Raw genomic sequence first — 22,995 nt, forward strand, 5'->3', positions numbered from 1 at the left:
TTTTACAAGGTTTTGGAAACTAGTGAGTGGTTGGAGTAAGAAGTGAAGCCCAGATCAATCAATTTCCGATGCTTGCATTCTTTTTTTTTTTTTTTTTTTTTTGAATCTGTTACCCAGACTGGAGTGCAGTGGTGTGGTCTCAGTTCACTACAACCTCCGCTTTCTGAGTTCAAGCAGTTCTCCTGCCTCAGCCTCCTGAGTAGCTGGGATTACAGGTGCCTGCCACTACATCCAGCTAATTTCTTGTATTTTTAGTAGAGACAGGGTTTCACCATGTTGGCGAGGCTGGTCTCGAGCTCCTGACCTCATGATCTACCCGCCTCGGCCTCCCAAAGTGTTGGGATTACAGGCCTGAGCCACCATGCCTGGCCTTTTTTTTCTTTGTTTTGTTTTAAGAGATGGGGTCTCGCTATGTTGCCCAGGCTGTTCTCAAACTCCTGGCATAAGCAGTCCTCCCACTCCCATCTCAGCCTTGCAAAGTGGTGGGATTACAGGCACGAGCCTCCCCGCCTAGCCCGTTGCCTGCATTCTTAATCCCTATGCTATGTTGCCTCCATTTTGACAGGTATTTTTAAAAAGAGAGGAAAAAGAAAAAGACTTACAGAAAATGCTAGAAATTGAAAAATATGTGATTTTTTTTGTTTGTTTTTCTTTTCAGGGAGACAGAGTCTTACCCTGTCTCCCAGACTGGAGTGCAGTGGCATGATCTCGGCTCACTGCGACCTCCGCCTCCTGGGTTCAAGCAATTCTCCTGCCTCAGCTAACTTTTGTATTTTCAGTAGAGACGGGGGTTTCACTATATTGGCCAGGCCAGTCTCAAACTCCTGACCTCAGGTGATTTGCCGTCTTGGCCTCCCAAAATGCTGGTATTACAGGGAAAAATAGGTGATTTAAATAAGCCTCTTTCTAAGACCCGTTGTCCTCCTTGGGAAAGTGAGGATAGTTCTTCTTGTGAATATCACAGGGATATGAAGAGGATAAATATGTGCCTTTTATTAAGCATAGGTGTTTATCAAGTATTTTCTAAAGTGATAATGATAAGGCAATGCATATAAACTAGAATGTAGCTCTTAACGTGATTTTTATGATTTTCTTGTTTACATATAAAGATATGCATATAGGCCAGGTGTGGTGGCTCATGCCTGTAATCCCAGCACTTTGGGAGGCCGAGGCAGGTGGATCATTTCAGGTCAGAAGTTCAAGACCAACCTGGCCAACATGGTGAAATCCCATCTGTACTAAAAGTACAAAAATCAGCTGGATGTGGTGGCACGTGCTTGTGACCCCAGCTACTCCAGAGTCTGAGGCAGGAGAATTGCTTGAACCTGGGAGGCGGAGGTTGCAGTGAGCCGAGATCATGCCACTGCACTCCAGCCTGGGCGACAGAGCGAGACTCCATCTCAAAAACAACAGCAACAAAAGAAAAACTGAATAATAATTGGATGGAATGGTTATTTAGAAGATAATTGTTTACTAGGAATATTTTTGGTGGTACTAATAAAATAATTGTATTTTATATTTTCTTTCAATTTGCACTAGGAAATGGAGCAACAATTTCTACAATTCGTTCCTCTTGTTTGGTGGGTTGTGCAATAACACAGGACCATTCAGATTCTCTTGTTCAGGCAGCTGCCATATCTTGCCTTCAGCAGCTTCACATGTTTGCACCACGACATGTCAATCTATCTAGTCTTGTTCCTAGCCTTTGTGTAAGTATAGAGCTATTTCATTCATGATTTTTAAGTTGTATTTTATTTTACATTTAAAATATTTCTATGGGTACATAGTAGGTATATATATTTATGGGATACTTGAGGTATTTTGATACAAGCCTGCCGTGTATAATAATCACATCAGAGTGAATGTGGTATTCCTCACCTCAAGCATTTATCATTTATTTGTGTTACAAATAATCCAGTTATTTTAAACTGTACAATTAAAATTATAGTCACCCTCTTATAATATCAAACACTAGATCTTTGTTTTTTTGAGCTTCAGTTGTCATTTTATGACTTCATAAAGTCAGAAATACCTTGATGAACTGTTTATTTTCTCGCTAAGAATATATCACATTTGGGCTGGGTGCAGTGGCTCACGCCTGTAATCCCAGCACTTTGCGGGGCTGAGGCAGGCAGATCACTAGGTCAGGAGTTCGAGACTAGCCTGGCTAATATGGTGAAACCCCATCTACACTAAAAATACAAAATTAGCTGGGCATGGTGGCATGCGCCTGTAGTCCCAGCTACTCGGGAGGCTGAGGCAGGAGAATCGGTTGAATCCAGGAGGCAGAGGATGCAGTGAACCGAGATCGCACCGCTGCACTCTAGCCTGGGTGACAGTGCAAGACTCAGTCTCAAAAAAAAAAAGAATATATCACATTTTTAGTTTTTCCTACTCAGAATTTTATTTCCTAAAACTTGATTGATACTTCTGAGTATCTGTTGCTATCATTATAATTGTTAATTTATTCATTCATTAAATACCTACTGATAGCTTGTTATATGTCAGGAACTGTGCAACATACTGGAGATAATATTTGTGGATGAGACAAGATCAAGCCTCTGTCATAGTAAAGTTTATAGTTTACAAAGGAATATGGAAAAATATTATTTACAGATAAGTACTATAAAAGCCTGGAGGAAAGCATAAGAGAGCATATAGCAGGACACCTATCATAATTCCTGACATTCAGAAAAGATTTTCATTAAAAAATGGTATTTAACGCCAGGCGCGGTGGCTCACGCCTGTAATCCCAGCACTTTGGGAGGCTGAGGTGGGTGGATCACCTGAGGTCAGGAGTTCAAGACCAGCCTGGGCAACATGATCAACCCTCATCTCTACTAAAATTAGCCAGGGGTGGTGGCAGGTGCCTATAATCTCAGCTACTTGGGAGGCTGAAGCAGGAGGATCACTTGAACCCAGGAGGCGGAGATTATAGTGAGCCGAGATCACGCCATTGCACTCCAACCTGGGCAAGAAGAACGAAACTCTATCTCAAAAAAAAAAAAAAAGATATTTAAGGTGTGATTTGCAGAATAAATAGGAGTTGGTTTGCAAAGGGCATGATATTGAAGTAGACAGCGTTTACTTTTAGACAGGAAGAAAAGTACGTGCAAGGCCCTAAACTGGGAAGGGCTGTCAATACATACATTTAAAGGGCCAATTAGTTAGTGTGGTTAAGGCTGAGAGAAGAGGCAGACGTGGGGTCTAGAGGAAATGATGAGGCTGGACAACTAACCAGGTGACATACTGCACAGACTTTCTACATATATAAAACCTTTGGACTTGATTCTACAAGCAGTGGGAAACCATTAGAAGGTGTTCTCTGCAGGGGAGTAACAATCAGATTTGCACTTTTTACATTTTGTTCTTCCTGAATGATAGAGATTAGACTCTACAGGGTAAGAATTGTGGTATTCTCAGCAGAAGTTAATAGTGATTTGTCTAAGTAGTAAGTGAATGAGGAGAAATCAGTCGATTTGGGTAATATTTAGGATGAAGTATTTGTTCATTAATTGGCTCTCAGTGGGGCATAGTTGGGGAAGAGGGTTAGAAGGATATGGCCTAGGTTTTTGACTTGAGTATAGTAATGTAATTTCCTGAGATTGGCAACATTGGAGGAGGAGGGTTGGGAAGAGTGGATATCATTAATTCAGTTTTAGACACGTGGATAGTTAGTTATATGGGCCTGGAGCTCAGAAAAGAGAGGTCTGGTTAAAGAGGTAAATTTGAGAGGCATAAACATTTATATGGAAAACAGAGACATAGGAGTAGATGAGATCACCAAGGAGAGAGTCCTGATTGAGGAACCCAACTTAAAAAATTTGGAAAAGAGAAAAGGAGTCAGCAAGGAACATGTAGAAGCAGTTAAGAGAGATTAAAGAAGAAATAGAGGTTGTGTTGTTCACAGAAGCTAAATGGAGAAGAAGAGTGGTGTTTTTGGAAAAATTGACAAGCTGGTTCTAAATTTAATAGGGAAATGCAAAGTGCTGCTAAAGATCAATGAAGTTGGAAGATTTACTATACTTACTATCAAGATTTACCATAAGCTCCAATGAGAAAGACAGGGTAGTATTGCAAGTATACACAAGTAGACAAACGGAACACAATGGAGTGTCCAGAATTGAATTCACACATACACAGTCATATAACTTACAACTTTGGCACATGTTACCACTACAGTGTGGATAGGATTATCTTTTCAATAAATACAGGGACTGAAAGATACCATTGATTGTACTTTACAACTCTAATATCACAGATGTTAAAATGAAAGAGAGAAGTACACCTGAGAATAACTGCAGTGGAGTTTTTGAAAACACTTTGTAAAGTGTTTTATTTCTTTCACTTAGGCTTTGCCAGTCAACATTTGTTGAATGTATTTTCTGAGCTACAATTCTCTGTAATTGTTACTAAATTAAAATTTTATGATGTTCTCCATATATGTTTTATCACTGGATTCTTACAGCAGTTGTGTAAGATGGGTGGGTTGGATGTTGTCCCCACTGTAAAAATAAAAAGGCAGAAACTTCAAGAGACTAAGTGACTTGTTCTTCCCATTTGATATGACCATGCTTGAGCTTTCTAATTAATTATGGAGTGTTTGAAATTTCCAAAATGTCTTTATTTTCGGGAAGAAGAGTAAATAAAATCCCAGTGCTTTGGGAGCCCAAAGTGGGCAGATCACTTGAGCGCAGGAGTTTGACACTAGCCTGGGCTATAATATAGTGAGACCTTGTCTCTACAAAAAAATCAAAAACTGAGGCGAGAGGATTGCTTGAGCCCAAGAGGTTGAGGCTGCAGTAAGCTGTGATTGTGCCACTGCACACCAGCCTGCGTGACAGTGATACCCTGTCTTAAAAACAAAACAAGCTCAAGCCTGTAATCCCAGCACTTTGAGAGGCCGAGACGGGCGGATCACGAGGTCAGGAGATCGAGACCATCCTGGCTAACACGGTGAAACCCCGTCTCTACTAAAAAAAATACAAAAAAACTAGCCGGACAAGGTGGCGGGCGCTTATAGTCCCAGCTACTCGGGAGGCTGAGGCAGGAGAATGGCGTAAACCCGGGAGGCGGAGCTTGCAGTGAGTCGAGATCGCGCCATTGCACTCCAGCCTGGGCGACAGAGCGAGACTCTGTCTCAAAAAAAAAACCAAAAAGACAAATAACCAAACTATTTTGTTGATAAAAATCTGTCAGATTTTTTTTCTCCTCAGTTATAGTTTATTTTTATTAATGCTTGGTATAAATTTCATGGGCTATGATTTTATGCAAGTATATCTTGAGTTCCAAATGCTCTATTAATAGCCTAAAAATATACTATCTGGCATTGTGAAAGGAGGTATATTCCATACACCTGTTCTCCATCCCCATCATTTGTGTCTGGGATTCTTTCTGAAAGATTACTTCCTTGCTTAAAAAGCAGCCCATGGAACATAATTTAATATTTTCTTCATGAGTCAGATTTATAGTAACAATTATAATAGCTTACATTTACTGAGCAGTTACCATGTGCTAGCCAGCATTGTAAGCATTTTACTTATTTACACCGTATTCCTGTGAAGAGTTAATATTCCCACCATACATGTGGGCAAATCAAGGCACAGAGGGGCAAGTAACTTGTGTAAGGTGTCACAGGAATAAGTGACAGAGCCAGGATTCAAACCCAGTTTGGCAGCTGTGCCTGAATTCTTAACTTTTTTTTTTTTTTTTTTTGAGACGGAGTCTCGCTCTGTCGCCCAGGCTGGAGTACAGTGGCCGGATCTCAGCTCACTGCAAGCTCCGCCTCCCGGGTTTACGCCATTCTCCTGCCTCAGCCTCCCGAGTAGCTGGGACTACAGGCGCCAGCCACCTCGCCCGGCTAGTTTTTTGTATTTTTTAGTAGAGATGGGGTTTCACCGTGTTAGCCAGGATGGTCTCGATCTCCTGACCTCGTGATCCGCCCGTCTCGGCCTCCCAAAGTGCTGGGATTACAGGCTTGAGCCACCGCGCCTGGCCCTAATTCTTAACTTTTATGCCATGCTGCATCTTATATGCCATGCTGCATCTTATACTTTTATGTTTTAGAGTGTACTATATTCGGGACCTTGCAGATGAAAAAAAAGTCTGTAGCAAAAGGCCCCATTTTGCAATTTTTTCAGGTGATTATGTTTGCTTGATTTGGTTTTTTCACTTTACTAAATAACCTTTGCTTTCAAATGTTATGGTGTGCTCTGCCCCTTAACTTTTCATTCATGTAGATCTGATCTCTATATACTTAAAACATTTAGATGACAAAGTTGAGTAGGACCATGTGTAAAATAAGATGTGCAGAAAGTCCTTCTGGATTTTTCCTGTAAGTATATTGTATGAACTTTAGAGCAAAGATCTTGGGACAGTTATTTTGGCAACTAACATATTTTTCGTATATTTTATTAGTAGTAGTATTTTGTCAGAAGGCCATCATTTGACTGTATTTTAAACAACTGAGGTTGTTAAATTAAGAGCATCTTCAGAAGTAAGATGTTAATATATATTCATTAGGGCCGAGCACGGTGGCTCATGCCTGTAATCCCAGCACTTTGGGAGGCCGAGATGGGTGGATCACGAGACCAGGAGTTCGAGACCAGCCTGGCCAACATGGTGAAACCCCATCTCTACCAAAAATGCAAAAACTAGCCAGGCGTGGTGACAGGTGCCTGTAATCCCAGCTACTCAGGAGGCTGAGGCAGGAGAATCGCTTGAAACTGGAAGGCAGAGGTTGCAGTGAGCTGAGATCACGCCACTGCACTCCAGCCTGGGCAACGAGTGAAAATCTGTCTCAAAAAATATATATACATATATATGTGTGTGTGTGTGTGTGTATGTATATATATGTGTATGTATATACATGCATATGCATTCATTAGACAAATAAGGTTAAAGAATTACAGCTTTTTTAAGAGAAATTCCCTAACATTGTTATGGTTTACAGGTTCACTTATGTAGTTCCCATTTGTTACTTCGACGAGCAGCTGTGGCATGTCTTCGGCAACTGGCACAAAGAGAAGCAGCTGAAGTTTGTGAATATGCCATGAGCCTGGCAAAAAATGCAGGGGACAAAGAGAGTAGTAGTGCCAGTAAGTTATATTATTGGTCAATATTCTTTTTTGTTTAAATACTTTTACATTTCAAATAAGTACTATTTATCAAATAACATTTTTGTGTTGAAATGTGGCCAGATGTCTTATTCTTTGAAATAAAACCATTACCACTTTAAAAATTCCAATGTGGTTTTCTTGGTAATTTTGCATTTTTGCTTTTTAAAAATTTTTGCAAGTCGGGCATAGTGTCGTGTACCTGTAATCCTAGCTACTCAGGAGGCTGAGGAGGGAGGATCACTTGAGCCCAAGGGTTCAAGGTTGCGACGAGCTGTGATCACACCACTGTGCTCCAGTCTGGGTGGTAGAGTAAGACCATGTCTCCTAAAGAAAGTAAGTAAATAAATAAGTAAAAAGTTAGGTGTGAACGACTGGATTTAGAAAAAAATTATTTGTAGCTTAAACTGAGTAATATTTAGTATCAGAATATTTCTGCCATTTCTTGAGGATGTTTTAGGGGCACTTGAAGGTTTCCAGTTCTGGATGGTAGTTAGCCTTTTGTGATGTAATTTTTCCTCTAAGACGGTAAGACCAAAGTAGTCAATAAAGCTATGAAATATCAGTAGATGTTTGGTAGCAAAAGGTTGATTTTTGCTTCCTTTAGTTCTTTCTGCTTTTTGGACGGTTTTAGGTATAGCTTAAATTCCTAGCTGGTCTTCTGATATCTGGGTATAGGTAGTTTGGAAACTTTTTAAGAGTTTAATTGACAGAGGTATTTCCCCGATTATGAGGGAAAATGTTTACTTATAAAAGTTTTCAGATGCCTAGAATCTGCTTGGATACAAAGAAGCAAGATACAAGAATAACTTCAATTTTAGCATAGCATAAGAACTTTATTAACAGCCATACAGTATTGTAGAATATTAAAGAAGTTTATTAGGCTGGGCACGGTGGCTCATGCCTGTAATCTCAACACTTTGGGAGGCCGAGGCGGGCGGATCACGAAGTTAGGATATCAAGACCATCCTGGCTAACATGGTGAAACTCCTTCTCTACTAAAAATACAGAAAAATTAGCCAAGTGTGGTGGTGGGCGCCTGTAGTCCCAGCTACTCGGGAGGCTGAGGCAGGAGAATGGCGTGAACCCGAGAGGTGGAGCTTGCAGTGAGCCAAGATCGCACCAGTGCACTCCAGCCTTGGTGGCAGAGCAAGACTTCATCTCAAAAAAAAATAAGGTTATGATAAAAATCTAACAGTAGACATTACTGCTTTTTGGAGAGAAAACATCACCAAAAGTAGTTACAGACCTCTTCTGAATACATATAAATTTTCAGAACTTCTACATGTCAGTTGCCATAAACAAAATTGAGACTACTTGGAAGACTGAGACAGATCCCTTGAGCCCAGGAGTTCAAGTCCAACCTGGGCAACATAGTGAGATCCTGTCTCTTAAAAAAAAAAAAGAAAAGAAAAGAAAGACAGCTAAGATAGGGAAAAATATTTGCAAAATATATTTTTTATTAACTAATTTTATTTACTAATGTACTTATTTATAAAAGTGTTTAAAGCTTTTACAAATGAGTATGTTTGGAGTCCCCAAGATCACCTCCAGGTTTGATGATTTCCTGGGTGGACTCAGTGTATAGGCATTTTCCTGGCTGTGTTTATTATGACAAAAGGAAGAAAAGGTGTGTAGGATGAAGTTAGAGGAAACCAGGCACAAGCTTCCCAGAGCCCTGTCCCCATGGAGTCATACAGATTGCAACCCAGCAATGGGTTGTGACAACATGCGTGTAATGTATTCTCCCAGAGAAGCTTATTAAAGACTTAATGCCCAATGTTTTTACTGGGGGCTGATCCCATAGGCATGGCCTGCCTGGCACATACCAAAAGTTCAGACTCTCAGAAGGAAAGCAGATGTTCAGCAGAAGCCACAGTTTAGGTACAGTGAACCACTTTTATCAGGGAATTAATGGGATCCTCTAGAAACCCAATTCCCAGATGCTAGCCAAGGGCTAACCTTGCAATTAAGTCTTACTAAGGTAGTGTTAGGCCTGCAATGTTAATTTGTCTTTGCACCTTGTAAAAACCACTAGAGCACGTTTTATAAAGAAAAAATAACAAATATCTTTAACCTCCAGTGATTTAACAATTGCATGTTATTATACTCATAAGATAGCATTTTTCTTCTATAAAACTAATCAAGATTAAAAATAATAATTATAACCAGTGTTGGGAAAAGTAGGAATAGATATTTCTTGTACTACAGATAGAAATGTAAAAATCACGCACATTTCCTGGAGGGTTTTTTGGCACTATGTCCTTGAAGTTTTCAAAATGTGCTTACCCTTTGACCTAGAAATTCCCTTTTAAGGAATTTGTCCTCTAATCAGTTAATTTTCTTTTAAGGAATTTGTCCTCAGTGATTAATCAATTAATTTTATCCTAATTTATTGGTTTGCGGTATAGCCATTAACATTCATACTATAGAAATGTAATTCCTGAAATGGGAAAATATTCACTATGCACTGCTAAGTGAAAGAAAAGTCTCTGTGCCTAATCTCTTTCTAATGTTCTCTTTTCTTGGAACCTTTTCATTTAACTTTTTCTATTGTTTCAGAATTTCACTCACTATGGCTATTTTCTTCAAACCTCACTATATTCTGTATTTGGGGTGACACAACAAAAATAGTTACCTTTCAGCTCCATTCCTCTGTCTTACTCCCTTCAGGGTTCAGAGGGCTCTAGACTTCAGACTTACTCCCTTCAGGGTTCAGAGGGCATACTCATTCTTAAAGCCACCAGTTATATACTACTGCTGTTTACAAGAATGAAAAGATTTTCCGGTGAAGCAAGAAATTTAACTAATATTTCATGACGTTACTTTTTGGTTGTTGTTAGTCTTTGAATTTTCCCAATTTTTATTTATTTTTTATTTTTATATTTATTTATATATGTATTTATTTATGAAACAGAGTCTCACACTGTCACCCAGGCTGGAGTGCAGTGGCATGATCTCGGCTCACTGCAACCTCCGCCTCCCAGGTTCAAGTGATTCTCCTGCCTCAGCCTCCCGAGTGGCTTGGATTACAGGCACCTGCCACCGCACCCGGCTACTTTTTGTATTTTTAGTAGAGGCAGGGTTTCACCATCTTGACCAGGCTGGTCTTGAACTCCTGACCTTGTGATCTGCCTGCCTCAGCCCCCCAAAGTGCTGGGATTACATGTTTGAGCCACTGCACCCGACGGAGTTTCCAGGCTGGAGTGCAGTGGCACAATCTCGTCTCACTGCAACCTCTGCCTCCTAGGTTCAAGAGATTCTCCTGCCTCAGCCTCCCAAGTAGCTGGGATTACAGACACCCACCACCACACCCAACTAATTTTTGTATTTTTAGTAGAGACGGGGTTTCACCATGTTGGCCAGACTGATCTCGAACTCTTGACCTCAGGTGATCCACCCACCTCCGCCTTCCAAAGTGCTGAGATTACAGGTGTGAGCCACTGCTCCCGGCCTTGGATTTTGCCAATTTTTTGTTTTCCTTTTTGTGGAGAATGGGGTCTCGCTGTATTACCCAGGCAGGTCTCGAACTCCTGGGCTCAAGCTGTCCTCCCGCCTCTGCCTCCCTGAGAGCTGGGATTACAGGCGTGAGCCACTGCGCCCGGCTAGGATTTTGCCAATTTTTAAATGAACTGTTAGGATACAGTCCACTTAGAGTTTGTGTTCTGACTTTATAAAATTTTTTAAATCTGAACTATAAGACTAAGTTTCAATTTATTCTTCTAACAAATAAAACAGTTTTTTAGTTTGTTAAATATATTTAGCTGTATATCTCTTTCCCACACTTTTTCTTATTAGAATCACATATTTATTGAGCGTTCCCTGAGATTTGTTTACAATATCTCAGAATAATCAGTTTTACAGTTCAAGGTTTTACTCTAATTGCCAGATTAAATTATGATTCCAAAGATACATAAACTAGAGGCCATAGTTAAATTGTATATAGCTAGCTGGTTTTGTGGCTGTTGTGAATTTATATGTAAGACTTGATCTTTATCATAATTGTTACCTATAGCATACACCAAAAATCCCATACAAATTCATTTGTGAAAATTATCTTTCAGATGTCAATCCTTTTGCACCTGGGGTTAGTTCTCGAAGTGATATCCATTGCCGGCACCAAGGTGTTAATATAACAGAAACTGGTCTTGAGGGACTACTTTTTGGAATGCTAGACCGGGAGACAGATAGAAAATTGTGTTCTGATATTCATGACACTTTGGGACATATGCTTTCTTCGCTGGCAGTAGAAAAACTTTCTCATTGGCTAATGCTTTGTAAAGATGTCCTGGCAGCTTCTAGTGGTAAGTATTTAATATGTGTTCTTAAAATAATGGAAATTGTTTTACTTCTGATATATACATATAGATATATGTATAAAGATACATACATGTAAATCTGAGCTTATGTTTAAAAGTCATAACTTTTGATCTACAAATCCCTGTAAAAATGTTGAAGGTTAAATTATGTTATAAACAAATGAACTTTTTTATAGTGTTGGGAAAATGTATTTCAAAATTTTTTGGAACTTCAAACTAAATTTTCATACATAAAAATCCCGAGTTACTCTAGAGTAACACATAGTATGTAAAACTATTGAAATATGTAAATGTAGTTTACATAAAAGTAATTTATGTTATCCTTTCCTTGGCTTTTGATTGTTTTTTTTTTTTTTTTTTGAGACGGAGTCTTGCTCTGCCGCCCAGGCTGGAGTGCAGTGGCGGGCTCTCAGCTCACTGCAAGCTCCGCCTCCCGGGTTCACACCATTCTCCTGTCTCAGCCTCCCGAGTAGCTGGGACTACAGGCGCCCGCCTCGTCGCCCGGCTAGTTTTTTGCATTTTTTTTTTTAGTAGAGACGGGGTTTCACCGTATTAGCCAGGATGGTCTCGATCTCCTGACCTCGTGATCCGCCCGTCTCGGCCTCCCAAAGTGCTGGGATTACAGGCTTGAGCCACCGCGCCGGCCGGCTTTTGATTGTTTAAAAAAAAAAGTTTGCTAGTTTTGCTGTTTTCCAGAAAGTAAGAATTTATTCTTTTTTTTAAATTAAAAAATTTTTAACAATAATAACTTTTTAAAGGATCATTTTTGCTTATGTAAGGTTATTATGATATTCCTTATTCTTGTTATAGATATGAGTACTGCAACTCTCTTAAGTAGTGGAAAAGATGAAGAATCTGAAAAGAAGGATGAGATGGATGATGATACCATGTTTACCACGTTAGGTGAAGAAGATAAATCAAAGCCTTTTGTGGCCCCTCGCTGGGCCACTCGGGTATTTGCTGCCGATTGCCTGTGTCGAATCATCAATTTGTGTGAGAATGCAGACCAGGCTCACTTTGATCTTGCCTTGGCACGTTCTGCTAAACTTCGAAACCCTACAAGTAAATTTAAAATCAGTACTTACTCTCCCCAAAGCATTTTTACAGCTTGAGATGTTTTACTGCTATGAGATATTTTACTGCTATAGATGTAGTGTGCTTTAGAATGTGCCATTTATTTATTGTAAGTTCTCTTGCCTTTCATCTTAGTTTTCTGTCCCCTCTATGTACTCTTCATCCTATTCATCTTCTGATTCCTATTGGGAAGATAAGTTGAAGAAGGTGGTCCACAAGATAGATTGATCTGTGTGTCTGTCTCTTTAATCATTTGCCCAAAGGATAATCATGGCAGTTACTTAGATTTTCTTAGTACATTGTCCTGGATTTTAGCATTTCAGCAGAAAGGGAATGGTAAAATTTTAAGGCATATAAATAAAAGGAGCTTTGCCATCCCGAGCCATGGAGAATGTCAGAATTCATGAATGTCCTGGTAGAGTGCAAACTCTCAAATTTCAGAAGTGCTATTAGGTATTTTTGAAAAGGTGAAAATTGTTTATTATGGAAACAATTTTTATCTCATTATTTTTTATCTTTTGTAAACTTTTTATACCGTGTGTCCCCTGAATCTGATATTATAGGGAATTTACAAAGAGACCATCAGACCCAGTACCTTTGTTTCATAGTTGAAGAGACCCAGAGAAATTGAGAGGTGACAGAGTAACAGATTCCTTATCCTATAGTTTGTTGTCTCTTTATCACCCAATCATTTTTTAAATATCTGAAGACAAATTGTATGTATTAACAATATTGACATCTATGAATTGAAAATGCCTTTTAGGTTATTTCATTGTGTATAAGAAGCAGCAGAGCTCACATACATATTTTTAAAACAAACAGGCTGAATGCGGTGACTCATGCCTGTAATCCCAGGACTTTGGGAGGCTGAGGCGGGTGGATAACTTGAGGTCAGGAGTTCGAAACCAGCCTGGCCAACATGCTAAAACCCCATCTCTACTAAAAATACAAAAAATTAGTGGACATCTTGGCACGTGCCTGTAGTCCCAGGCACTCGGAAAGCTGAGTCAGGAGAATCACTTGAACCCGGGAGGCAGAGGTAGCAGTAAGCCAAGATCACGCCACCACACTCCAGCCTGAACGACAGAGCAAGACTCTGTCTCAAAAACATACAAACTGTAAAACAGTAGTACAACATGTATAAAATGAGACTCTGAATATAAAGTATCAGCAAAGCACAATACATCATGAACACAGTGTTTTTGTTCATGTCATTATTCAGCAAATATTTACTGCATCCTATTTTTTGGTGTACAGTGGGGATACAGAGAAGAAAAAAACATAGTCCATACCCTGGAAGAACTTATAGCCTAGAAGACAGAGAGACAGACTTCTAGGTCAAATGGTTGTGGCGTGTCCTAATAGTAGTATGTTAAAGTACTTTGAGAACATTAAAAAACATATAGTATTCATTTCCAATAAAGCCAGGGAAGACATCACAGAAGAGGTTATTTTGAAGTTTTAAAGGCAGAGAAAGGGTTAGAAGAGACTGGTGGCATTAGTTTTCTATTGCTGCTATAACAAATGCCCACAAACTTGGTTTAAAATCACACAAGTTTATCATCTTACAGTTCTGGAGGTCAGAAGTCTCGCTGGGGTAACATCAAGGTGTCGGCAGGGCTGTGTTCCTTTCTGGAGGCTCTAGGGGGCATCCCTTTCCTTTTCTTTCCAGCTTGTATATGCTGCCTGCACTCTTTGGCTCACGGCTCCCTTTCTGTCTTTTCAAAGGCAGCGGCGTTAAATCTTTCTGTGATGCCTCTTCAGTCCTCACGTGTCTCTGACTGCAGCCAGGAAAGGTGCTCTGCTTTTAAAGACTCATGTGATTAGATTGGGTCTGCTGTGATAATTTAGGCCAATCTCCATGTTTTAAACTCCATAACCATAATCACATCTGCAGAGTCCCTTTTGCCCTGCAAGGTAACATAGTCACAGGTTCTAGAGATTAGGTGTGGAGATTTTGGGGTGTCAGTATTCTGCCTACCCCACTGGATTATTAGAAGCGGAGGGATTCAGCATGAAAAAGCTGATTGCCAAAAAATAAATAAATAGAAAGAATCAGAGGAAGTAAGAATTTGTAAAGCCATGGAATCGTAAATGTGCGTACTACATTTAGCGAATAGTGAAAATCCTTAGGTAGGCCTTTCTTTCTTTGTAGATCTTAACTGTTGTTTTTCTTCCTCATTGTGTCTTGTCCTTTTTACCTTAGTGCTCAGAGGTCCTCACAGGTTTTTTCTTTATACATTGATGTTTTGCTTTTTTCAGCCTTCATTAATAATCTTAAGTCTGCTTTAATTTTTTTAATTTTTCCTGTAATTTGTCTACATTTCTCCCACCTCCATTGTATCATATCCGTTTTACTCTCTAAGATTTTCTGTTTTTATACCATAGCAGCCATGATTCTTTTCATCCTATTGAGGATGCCACATGATTTTTTTTTTAAATTTTATTCTGGTTTTTATAGAAAATTGTTTCCAGAGAGTAGCCATTTCTCTGAATCTTCAGAATCTTTCTTTTCCCTGGTTGCATTTTTCTTTAATAAACTTAATTGTTTATATATTCTTGAAAGAGAAGATTCCATATTTGAAATTTTCTCTCAGTGTGGAGGTGGATTGCCTGTGTTCTTTGTTGTTCATGTATTTCCCACCTGTAGTTGGATGGTAAGCTGCTGTAACAGCTCCCACCCAGATTCCAGTGTCTGGCATATTTTGCTCTGGATCCTTTCTAACGGGATGCTTTCTAACATCACCGCCTGCCATTCTGATTCCGAACAGTCATGGCAGAGTATATGAAAAAGTATAGACCCAGTAAATGTGCTCTTCAGGCTCTCCTGTATCATCTTCATCTCTTCATCTTCCTAGCTCCCATGCTTTAATTGTAGAGAATTACTACTCCCCGCATATAATAAACCCCCTAATTATCTTTCCACTTTGAAGTTTTTGGTCAGTCCCCTTCTCATACCCACCTTTTCAAGAGTTCATTTCCTGGGATTTAGAAAAAGACAGAGGTCTTGCTTTGGAAGGGTAGACATAGAGATGGGCAGAGAAGCAGCAGCACTCTGGTCGTTGGGGAAAGTGGCACCCTCGTTACAGAAGCAATTGCCTAGATTTTGGTTTGGTAGATTGATATAGTCCTAGACGTTGTAAATTAGGTGATAGAGTGCAGGAGGAATAATAGGTCTTTTTATTTACTTTCAGGTTGGCATAATATAAGTAGACCCATTTTAATCTACTTCCTATTGCCTTGGGAATTTTCTCCCAAATTTTGGCAATAGTTTATTATACCTCATTCTTGTTTGTTTGTTTCTCAATTTTTTTGTTGTAGTAAAATACATGTAACATAATAATTATCTTAACTTTTTAAGCTTATCACAAGGGCAAAATTTGTTTAATTGACTTACAAATATATATATATCTCTTGTACAACAATATGTTTTGAAGTATGTATACATTGTAGAATAGTTAAATCTAGCAAATTAACAAATGCATTACCTCACCTAGTTATCAATTTTGTGTGAGACCACTTAACATCCACCATCTTTGCATTTTTCAAGAATACAGTGTATTGTCATTAACTATAGTCACCATGCTATAGAGTAGATCTCTTACACTTATTCATCCTATTTAACTGTAACTCAATATACTTTCACTAACATATCCCATCTTACCCTTAACCACCCAACTTCTAGGTAACCACCATTCTACTCTCTACTTCTGTTAGATTAACTTTTTTAGATTCCACGTATGAGTGAGATCATGTGGTATTTTTCTGTGCCTGATGTATTTCACTTAACCTAATGCCTCCGGGTTCATCCATATTGTCTCAAATAATAGAACTTTATTATTTTCTATGATTGAATAGTATTCCATTATGTATTTATACCGCATTTTCTTTATCAATTGATAGATACTTAGGTTGGTTCCATATCTTGGTTACTGTGAATAGTCCTGCAGTAAACATGAGAGTACAAATACCTCTTCAACCTACTTAGTTCAAAACCTTGCTTTTGGCCAGGTGTGGTGGCTCAGGCCTGTAATCCCAGCACTTTGGGAGGCCGTGGCGGGTGGATCACGAGGTCAGGAGATCGAGACCATCCTGGCTAACATGGTGAAACCCCCATCTCTACTAAAAATACAAAAAAAATCAGCCAGATGTGGTGGCGGATGCCTGTAGTCCCAGCTACTCAGGAGGCTGAGGCAGGAGAAGGGCGTGAACCTGGGAGGCAGAGCTTGCAGTGAGCCGAGATTGTGCCACTGCACTCCAGCCTGGGTGACAGAGCTAGACTCTGTCTCAAAAAAAAAAAAAAAAAAAAACCTTGCTTTTATTGGTGGTATGTTTTTGCTTCCTTTAGGTGAGGAAGCACTGTGGGCTTCTAGCCAAATGTTTTCCCTTCTCTGCTTGCCTCCCACCCACAAAGCAACAGATATTCTTTTATTTTTATTTTATTTATTTATTTTTTTCTGAGACAGAGTCTCGCTCTGTCGCCCAAGCTAGGGTGCAGTGGTATGATCTCGGCTCACTGCAGCCTCAGCCTCCTGGGTTCAAGCGATTCTCCTGCCTCAGCCTCCCGAGCAGCTGGGATTACAGGCACCCGCCACCATGTCCAGCTAATTTTTGTATTTTTAGTAGAGATGGAGTTTCACCATGTTGGCCAGGCTGATCTCAAACTCCTGGCCTCAAGTGATCTGCCTGTCTTGGCCTCCCAAAGTTCTGGGATTACAAACATGAGTCACTGCACCTGGCCAGATATTCTTTTTAAACTCAAGATTCTAAAATTAGTTTTTTTGGTAGGCACATGAAAAAAAATTGAAGGTACACATCTTGTGACTTTGACAACAACAATAACAACAAAAACTTATTTAAATAGGAACTGTTTGGAGATCAGGCTGAGCCATAGAATTGTCACTGCTTCAAAACGACTGTGGGTTTTGAAGCCTCCTGAAGAACTTTATAAACCTTGAGCTTAATCATTTCTTTAGATAATTTGTGTTGCTATGTCTTTTAAGTTCACTGATCTGTAGTATTTAATCTCTATTAATTTTATCCAGTGTAGTTTTCATTTCAGATATTTTACTTTATATCTCTAAATTCCCCTTTGTGGTTTTTTTCTACCTTTCGTTTCTCCCTTCATTATTTTCGTGCTTTTCTTTTCCTTTTTTTGAACACAGGAAACATATTGATAATAGCTATGTAAAGTTCTCTGTCTAATTCTCTTATCTTTTTCATTTCTAGACTTGTTTCCATTCATCGATTTTTTTTTTTCCTCTCTCTGTTGTGAGACATATTTCCCTACTTTTTACATTCTTGGTAATGTTTTATTAGATGTCAGACATTGTAAATTTTATGATATTAGTGCTGGATTTTGGTGTGTTCCAAAATAATTTTGGACTTTGTTCTGGGATGTAGTTAAATTACTTGGTATCATTTTAATTATTTTGAGACTTGCTTTTAAACTTGGTTCTTACAGATCCAGGACAACTTTTACTCTAGGTCTAAAAGGAAAAACATTTCCCTTTTCCACATCTTATTCTTATAAAAGTCTTTTCCTTCTTATTTTATAGATTTAAGTTTCCTGACAAGGGTTTTTCTGAAGTAGAGATGGGCAGACTACAGCCTACTGTCCAAATCCAACCTACAGTCATTTTTGTAAATAAAGTTTTACTGGAGGCCGGGCGCGGTGGCTCAAGCCTGTAATCCCAGCACTTTGGGAGGCCGAGACGGGCGGATCACGAGGTCAGGAGATCGAGACCATCCTGGCTAACATGGTGAAACCCCGTCTCTACTAAAAATACAAAAAACTAGCCAGGCGAGGTGGCGGGCGCCTGTAGTCCCAGCTACTCGGGTGGCTGAGGCAGGAGAATGGCGTGAACCCGGGAGGTGGAGCTTGCAGTGAGCTGAGATCCGGCCACCGCACTCCAGCCTGGGCGACAGAGCAAGACTCCGTCTCAAAAAATAAATAAATAAATAAATAAATAAATAAATAAATAAAAAATAAAGTTTTACTGGAGCACAGCACACTCATTTCTATATGTAATTGTCTGTGGCTGCTTTTGCACAGTAACAGTGTAGCTAAGTAGTTGCAATGGAGATAATATAGGCTGAGACCAGGCACACTGGCTCACACCTGTTATTCCAGCACTTTGGCAGGCCGAGGTAGGCAAATCACAAGGTCAGGAGTTTGAGACCAGCCTGGTCAACATGGTGAAACCCCGTCTCTACTAAAAATACAAAAATTAGCCGGGCGTGATGGTGGTCACCTGTAATCCCAGCTACTCAGGAGGCTGAGGCAGGAGAATCACTTGAACCCTTTGGGGGCAGAGTTTGCAGTGAGCCAAGATCACACCACTGCACTCCAGCCTGGGAAACAGAGCAATACTCCATCTCAAAAAAAAAAAAAAAGATAATATAGCCTACAAAGTGTGAACCAAAAAGTGACTGAAGCAGATATCAATTGATAGAGGCTTATTAGCCAAGGTTGAGGATTCACCTGGGAAAAAACATGGGTAACAGGAGCATCTGTGACCCATGTTTTTTCCAAATTAGGTTTTGGGAACTTCGTTATTTAAAGAAGAAAGAACAGCAGGAAGGGAAAAAAAAGGGATGGGAGGGTAAGCAGTGCAGTGAGGTAAATGGTTATTATCTTCCTGTGAGGCTTTGATTAGCCTCAGTAAATGGTTTTTTTTTTTTTTTTTTTTTTTGGAGACAGGGTTTCACTTTGTCACCCAGGCTGGAGTGCAGTTGCATGATCTCGGCTCACTGCAGCCTTGACCTCCCAGGTTCAAGGGATTCTCCCACCTCAGCCCCCTGAGTAGCTGGGACTACAGGTCCACACCACCACGCCCAGCTAATTTTTGTATGTTTTGTAGAGATGAGGTTCACCATGTTGCCCAGACTGGTCTCGAACTCTTGAGCTCAAGCTATCCACCCACCTCAGCTTCCCAAAGTGCTAGGTTTACAGGCTGAGCCGCCTCACCCTGCCTAGCCTCGGTAAATCTACATTTTACATGTGAAAAGGGGGAATACAGGAAAAAGTCAATTATGCACTGGCCTCAGCGTAGAGAGAGGGATGATTTCTCATCTTGTGTTTGTCCTATACCTGTGAAAATAAGCTGGTAATTGACATTGTCAGGGTGAGATTCAACAGAACTTGGTTTTAGGGCTGGTTCTTAGCGGGGGATATGTATTTGGAAAGATGCCTTGTGAGCAATTTGTGAGAGGAGGCCATTTGGGAAGATTTTTGGCCTTCTGTCATTGTGGGAACGTGGCTTAAAATGAGGCAGTGACACACAGTTGTGAAATTACAGCTACCTGGGAGCAAAAGGAAGGCAGTATTGCAAGACTCAGTCCCCAAGCTTCACTTTCTCTTTGGCATAGGGAGTTTGGGGTCCCAAGATTCTATTTTCTTTCATGAAGTCAAAAGTATTAACTATCTGGTTCTTTACCTAAAAAGTTTGCCAAGCCTTTATTCTTAAAGAATTAGAAACTGATTTTGGGAAAGTTACGTTAAAAGTATTTTGCATCAAATATCATTGTACATCCTATAACATCATCAACATTACTATATTGTATATCACTATTCTTGAAAGATTGATATGGAAGTTGTGTTGAAAGAATATAGTATCTTTGCTATTTTCAAAGTCATGAAATATATGAATTGTGTTTTTATCAAAACTTTATTTCATTTCATATTTTTATGTTATTACACTTATTTTTGCAAGAGTTTTCATTTTTGCATTCTATTTTTATTTTTAGATGACCTCTTGGTACTTCATCTCTCTGACCTCATTCGCATGGCATTCATGGCTGCAACTGATCATAGCAACCAGTTGCGAATGGCTGGGCTCCAGGCACTTGAAGACATTATCAAGAAGTTTGCGTCTGTGCCTGAGCCAGAATTTCCAGGTCATGTGATACTGGAGCAGTATCAGGCTAATGTGAGATTTTCTATTTGTTTAAAAACTTAAAATTGATCTTTTGAAAGACGACTGAAGAAGTGCAGACTTCCTGAAGGACTGCATTTGGAACTGCAATCTGTTTATTTCTGTAGAATGTGTCTCTTTATCTCCATTGTCTGTTACCTAGTTTTAGTCACCTCACAAATGAAGAAATAAGTGTCAAGCTGTTGTCACTATTTTTAAGTTGTGATAACATATTAGTGATAAAACTAGAATAGAAATTCCACCTCAGTTTTCCAGTCTTGTGTTTAGATATTTAGCCCTGCCCTTTAAGAGATAAAAGGAACCTTCAAAAGAGTGTTGTGGATTTGCTGCCATTATTTTTATATGGCAAACTTTCATAAGCGTTTTTAGAAATAGATAGCAGTTGCCCCTTGTATAATAAAGGATAAATTAACTCTTAAGAACAACAGTTAAAAGTATTACTGAGGTCAGGCACAGTGGCTCACAACTGTGAACCTGGCACTTTGGGAGGCTGAAGCAGGTAGATCACGAGGTCAGGAGATTGAGACCATCCTGGTTAACACGGTGAAACCCCGTCTCTACTAAAAATACAAAAAATTAGCCGGGCCTGGTTGCATATGCCTGTAGTTCCAGCTACTTGGGAGGCTGAGGCAAAAGAATCCCTTGAACCCAGGAGGCGGAGGTTGCAGTGAGCTGAGATCATGCCACTGTACTCTAGCCTGGGTGACAGAATAAGATTCTGTCTCAAAAAGAAAAAAAAAAGTATTGCTGAAAGAGATACTTTCAAAGTTTTTTGTTTTGTTTTGGAGACAGAGTCTCGCTGTGTCACCCAGGCTGGAGTGCTGTGGCGTGATCTTGGCTCACTGCAAGCTCCGCCTCCCGGGTTCATGCCATTCTCCTGCCTCAGCCTCCCAAGTAGCTGGGACTACAGGCACCCACCACCATGCCTGGCTAATTTTTTTGTTTTTTTAGTAGAAACGGGGTTTCACCATGTTAGCCAGGATGGTCTCGATCTCCTGACCTCGTGATTCACCCGCTCGGCCTCCCAAAGTGCTGGGATTACAGGTGTGAGACACCATGCCCGCCCAATTTTTTTTTTTTATTTCATTCAAAAGAGGGATCTGCTTGTTGCTCCTGAGATTTATACCTGTACTTATGTTATTCAAATGAGGCACAATAAACTAATCCTAGCAGTGGGGGATTATATGAAGGATAAAAAAATTTTGTTAACAAGGAAATAACAGTTTTTTTTTTTTACTGTGATTATGGCAAAATCTTTGCTTCAGTACACTGAAGCAAATGCTATATCAGGAGCGCCAATTATTAAAGGTACTAGTCAGTTTCCGAAACCTCCAATTATGATGGGTATAACTATAAAGAAAATTATGACAAATGCATGGGCTGTAACGATAACATTGTAGATATGGTCGTTGCCTAATAGGTTACCGGGTTGGCCTAATTCGGCTCGGATAAGAAGGCTTATAGCTATGCCTGCAGTTCCAGCTCATGCGCCAAATAATAAATATAAGGTTCCAATATCTTTGTGATTTGTGGAGAATAGCCAGCGGTTAATGAGCATAGGTGAAAAAAGGTAAAATGGCTGAGTAAGCATTAGGCTGTAAATCTAAGGACAGAGGTTGAGCCCTCTTTTTACCAGCCCCGAGGTGATTTTCATGATGAATTGCAAATTCGAAGGAGCAGTCTAAGATCTCTGCCGGGGCTTCTCCCGCCTTTTTTCCCTGCGGCGGGAGAAGTAGATTAAAGCCAGTTGATTAGGGTACTTAGCCGTTAACTAAGTTTTTGTGAGTTTGAATCCCATTGATCTAGTAGGGGCTTAGCTTAATTAAAGTGGCTGATTTGCGTTCAGTTGATGCAGAGTAGAGTTTTGCAGTCCTTAATATATTTCAGAAATTAAGTATACTTAACTTACTTAGAGCTTTGAAGGCTTTCGGTCTTATTTAACCTAAATTTCTAGGAAATAGTTAGAGTTGTTGGGGACAATGGTAAAAGGAAGGTAGTGAGAATAATGAGTGGAGGGATAAGGGGCATGGGTTTTGTATTTTCGAATTGTCATTTTATTTTTGTATTATTGGATGTAGGGAGTAGTGTTATAGAAGTGATATAAATTAGGCGTAAATAAAAATATAAATTGAGTAGAGCTATGATAATTATAATAGTGGGTATAATAAAGTTATTGTTTTTTGTAAGTTCTATACCTCATCTAAAAGTTGTGCTTAAATATATAAAAAATTTTAAATGTGAATAATGTATAATCTGTTGTTTTTACATCTTAAGTGAAGAAGTTATAGCTTCTAGCCCAACTGGCTATAGAAAACCTGTATACAATTGTTTACTCCCAAATACCCAACCTATTGGAATGGTGGGTTTTTTTAAAAACTTTTTATTTAGAAATGATATCGCCAGCTGAGGGCGGTGACTTATGCCTGTAATCCCAGCACTTTAGGAGGCCTCCATCTCAAAAAAAAGAAAGAAAAAAAAATGCTATTGCTGGGCGTGGTGGCTCACGCCTGTAATCCTAGCACTTTGGGAGGCCAAGGCGGGTGGATCACC

At 39.6% G+C, this 22,995-nt stretch overlaps 1 protein-coding gene and 1 long non-coding RNA gene across 10 annotated transcripts in view; one reads left to right on the forward strand and one right to left on the reverse strand.

Annotated features, from left to right (window-relative positions):
* HEATR5B (HEAT repeat containing 5B) overlaps window positions 1-22,995 on the forward strand; it is a 118,523-nt gene that overhangs the window by 54,474 nt on the left and 41,054 nt on the right. For all 9 annotated transcript variants that reach the window (XR_004428394.1, XM_033176027.1, XM_033176033.1 and 6 more), the window contains 5 exons: window positions 1,540-1,709; window positions 6,953-7,097; window positions 11,180-11,419; window positions 12,245-12,496; window positions 20,258-20,439. Coding sequence is in view for 8 of the 9 variants with exons in the window: in XM_033176027.1 (XP_033031918.1) it covers window positions 1,540-1,709; window positions 6,953-7,097; window positions 11,180-11,419; window positions 12,245-12,496; window positions 20,258-20,439 (989 nt within the window). In the remaining variant the exon portion in view is untranslated. The remainder of the gene's footprint in view (window positions 1-1,539; window positions 1,710-6,952; window positions 7,098-11,179; window positions 11,420-12,244; window positions 12,497-20,257; window positions 20,440-22,995) is intronic.
* Window positions 786-22,758, reverse strand: LOC117062473. Its single transcript, XR_004428395.1, has 3 exons — window positions 22,424-22,758; window positions 11,800-11,804; window positions 786-796 (listed from the first exon to the last, which is right to left on the reverse strand). It is a non-coding gene; the product is annotated as an uncharacterized LOC117062473 (long non-coding RNA).

Source organism: Trachypithecus francoisi, unplaced genomic scaffold (genome assembly GCF_009764315.1).
Source record: "Trachypithecus francoisi isolate TF-2019V2 unplaced genomic scaffold, Tfra_2.0 Lachesis_group17, whole genome shotgun sequence".
In the NCBI taxonomy this organism is placed as follows: Eukaryota; Metazoa; Chordata; class Mammalia; order Primates; family Cercopithecidae; genus Trachypithecus; species Trachypithecus francoisi.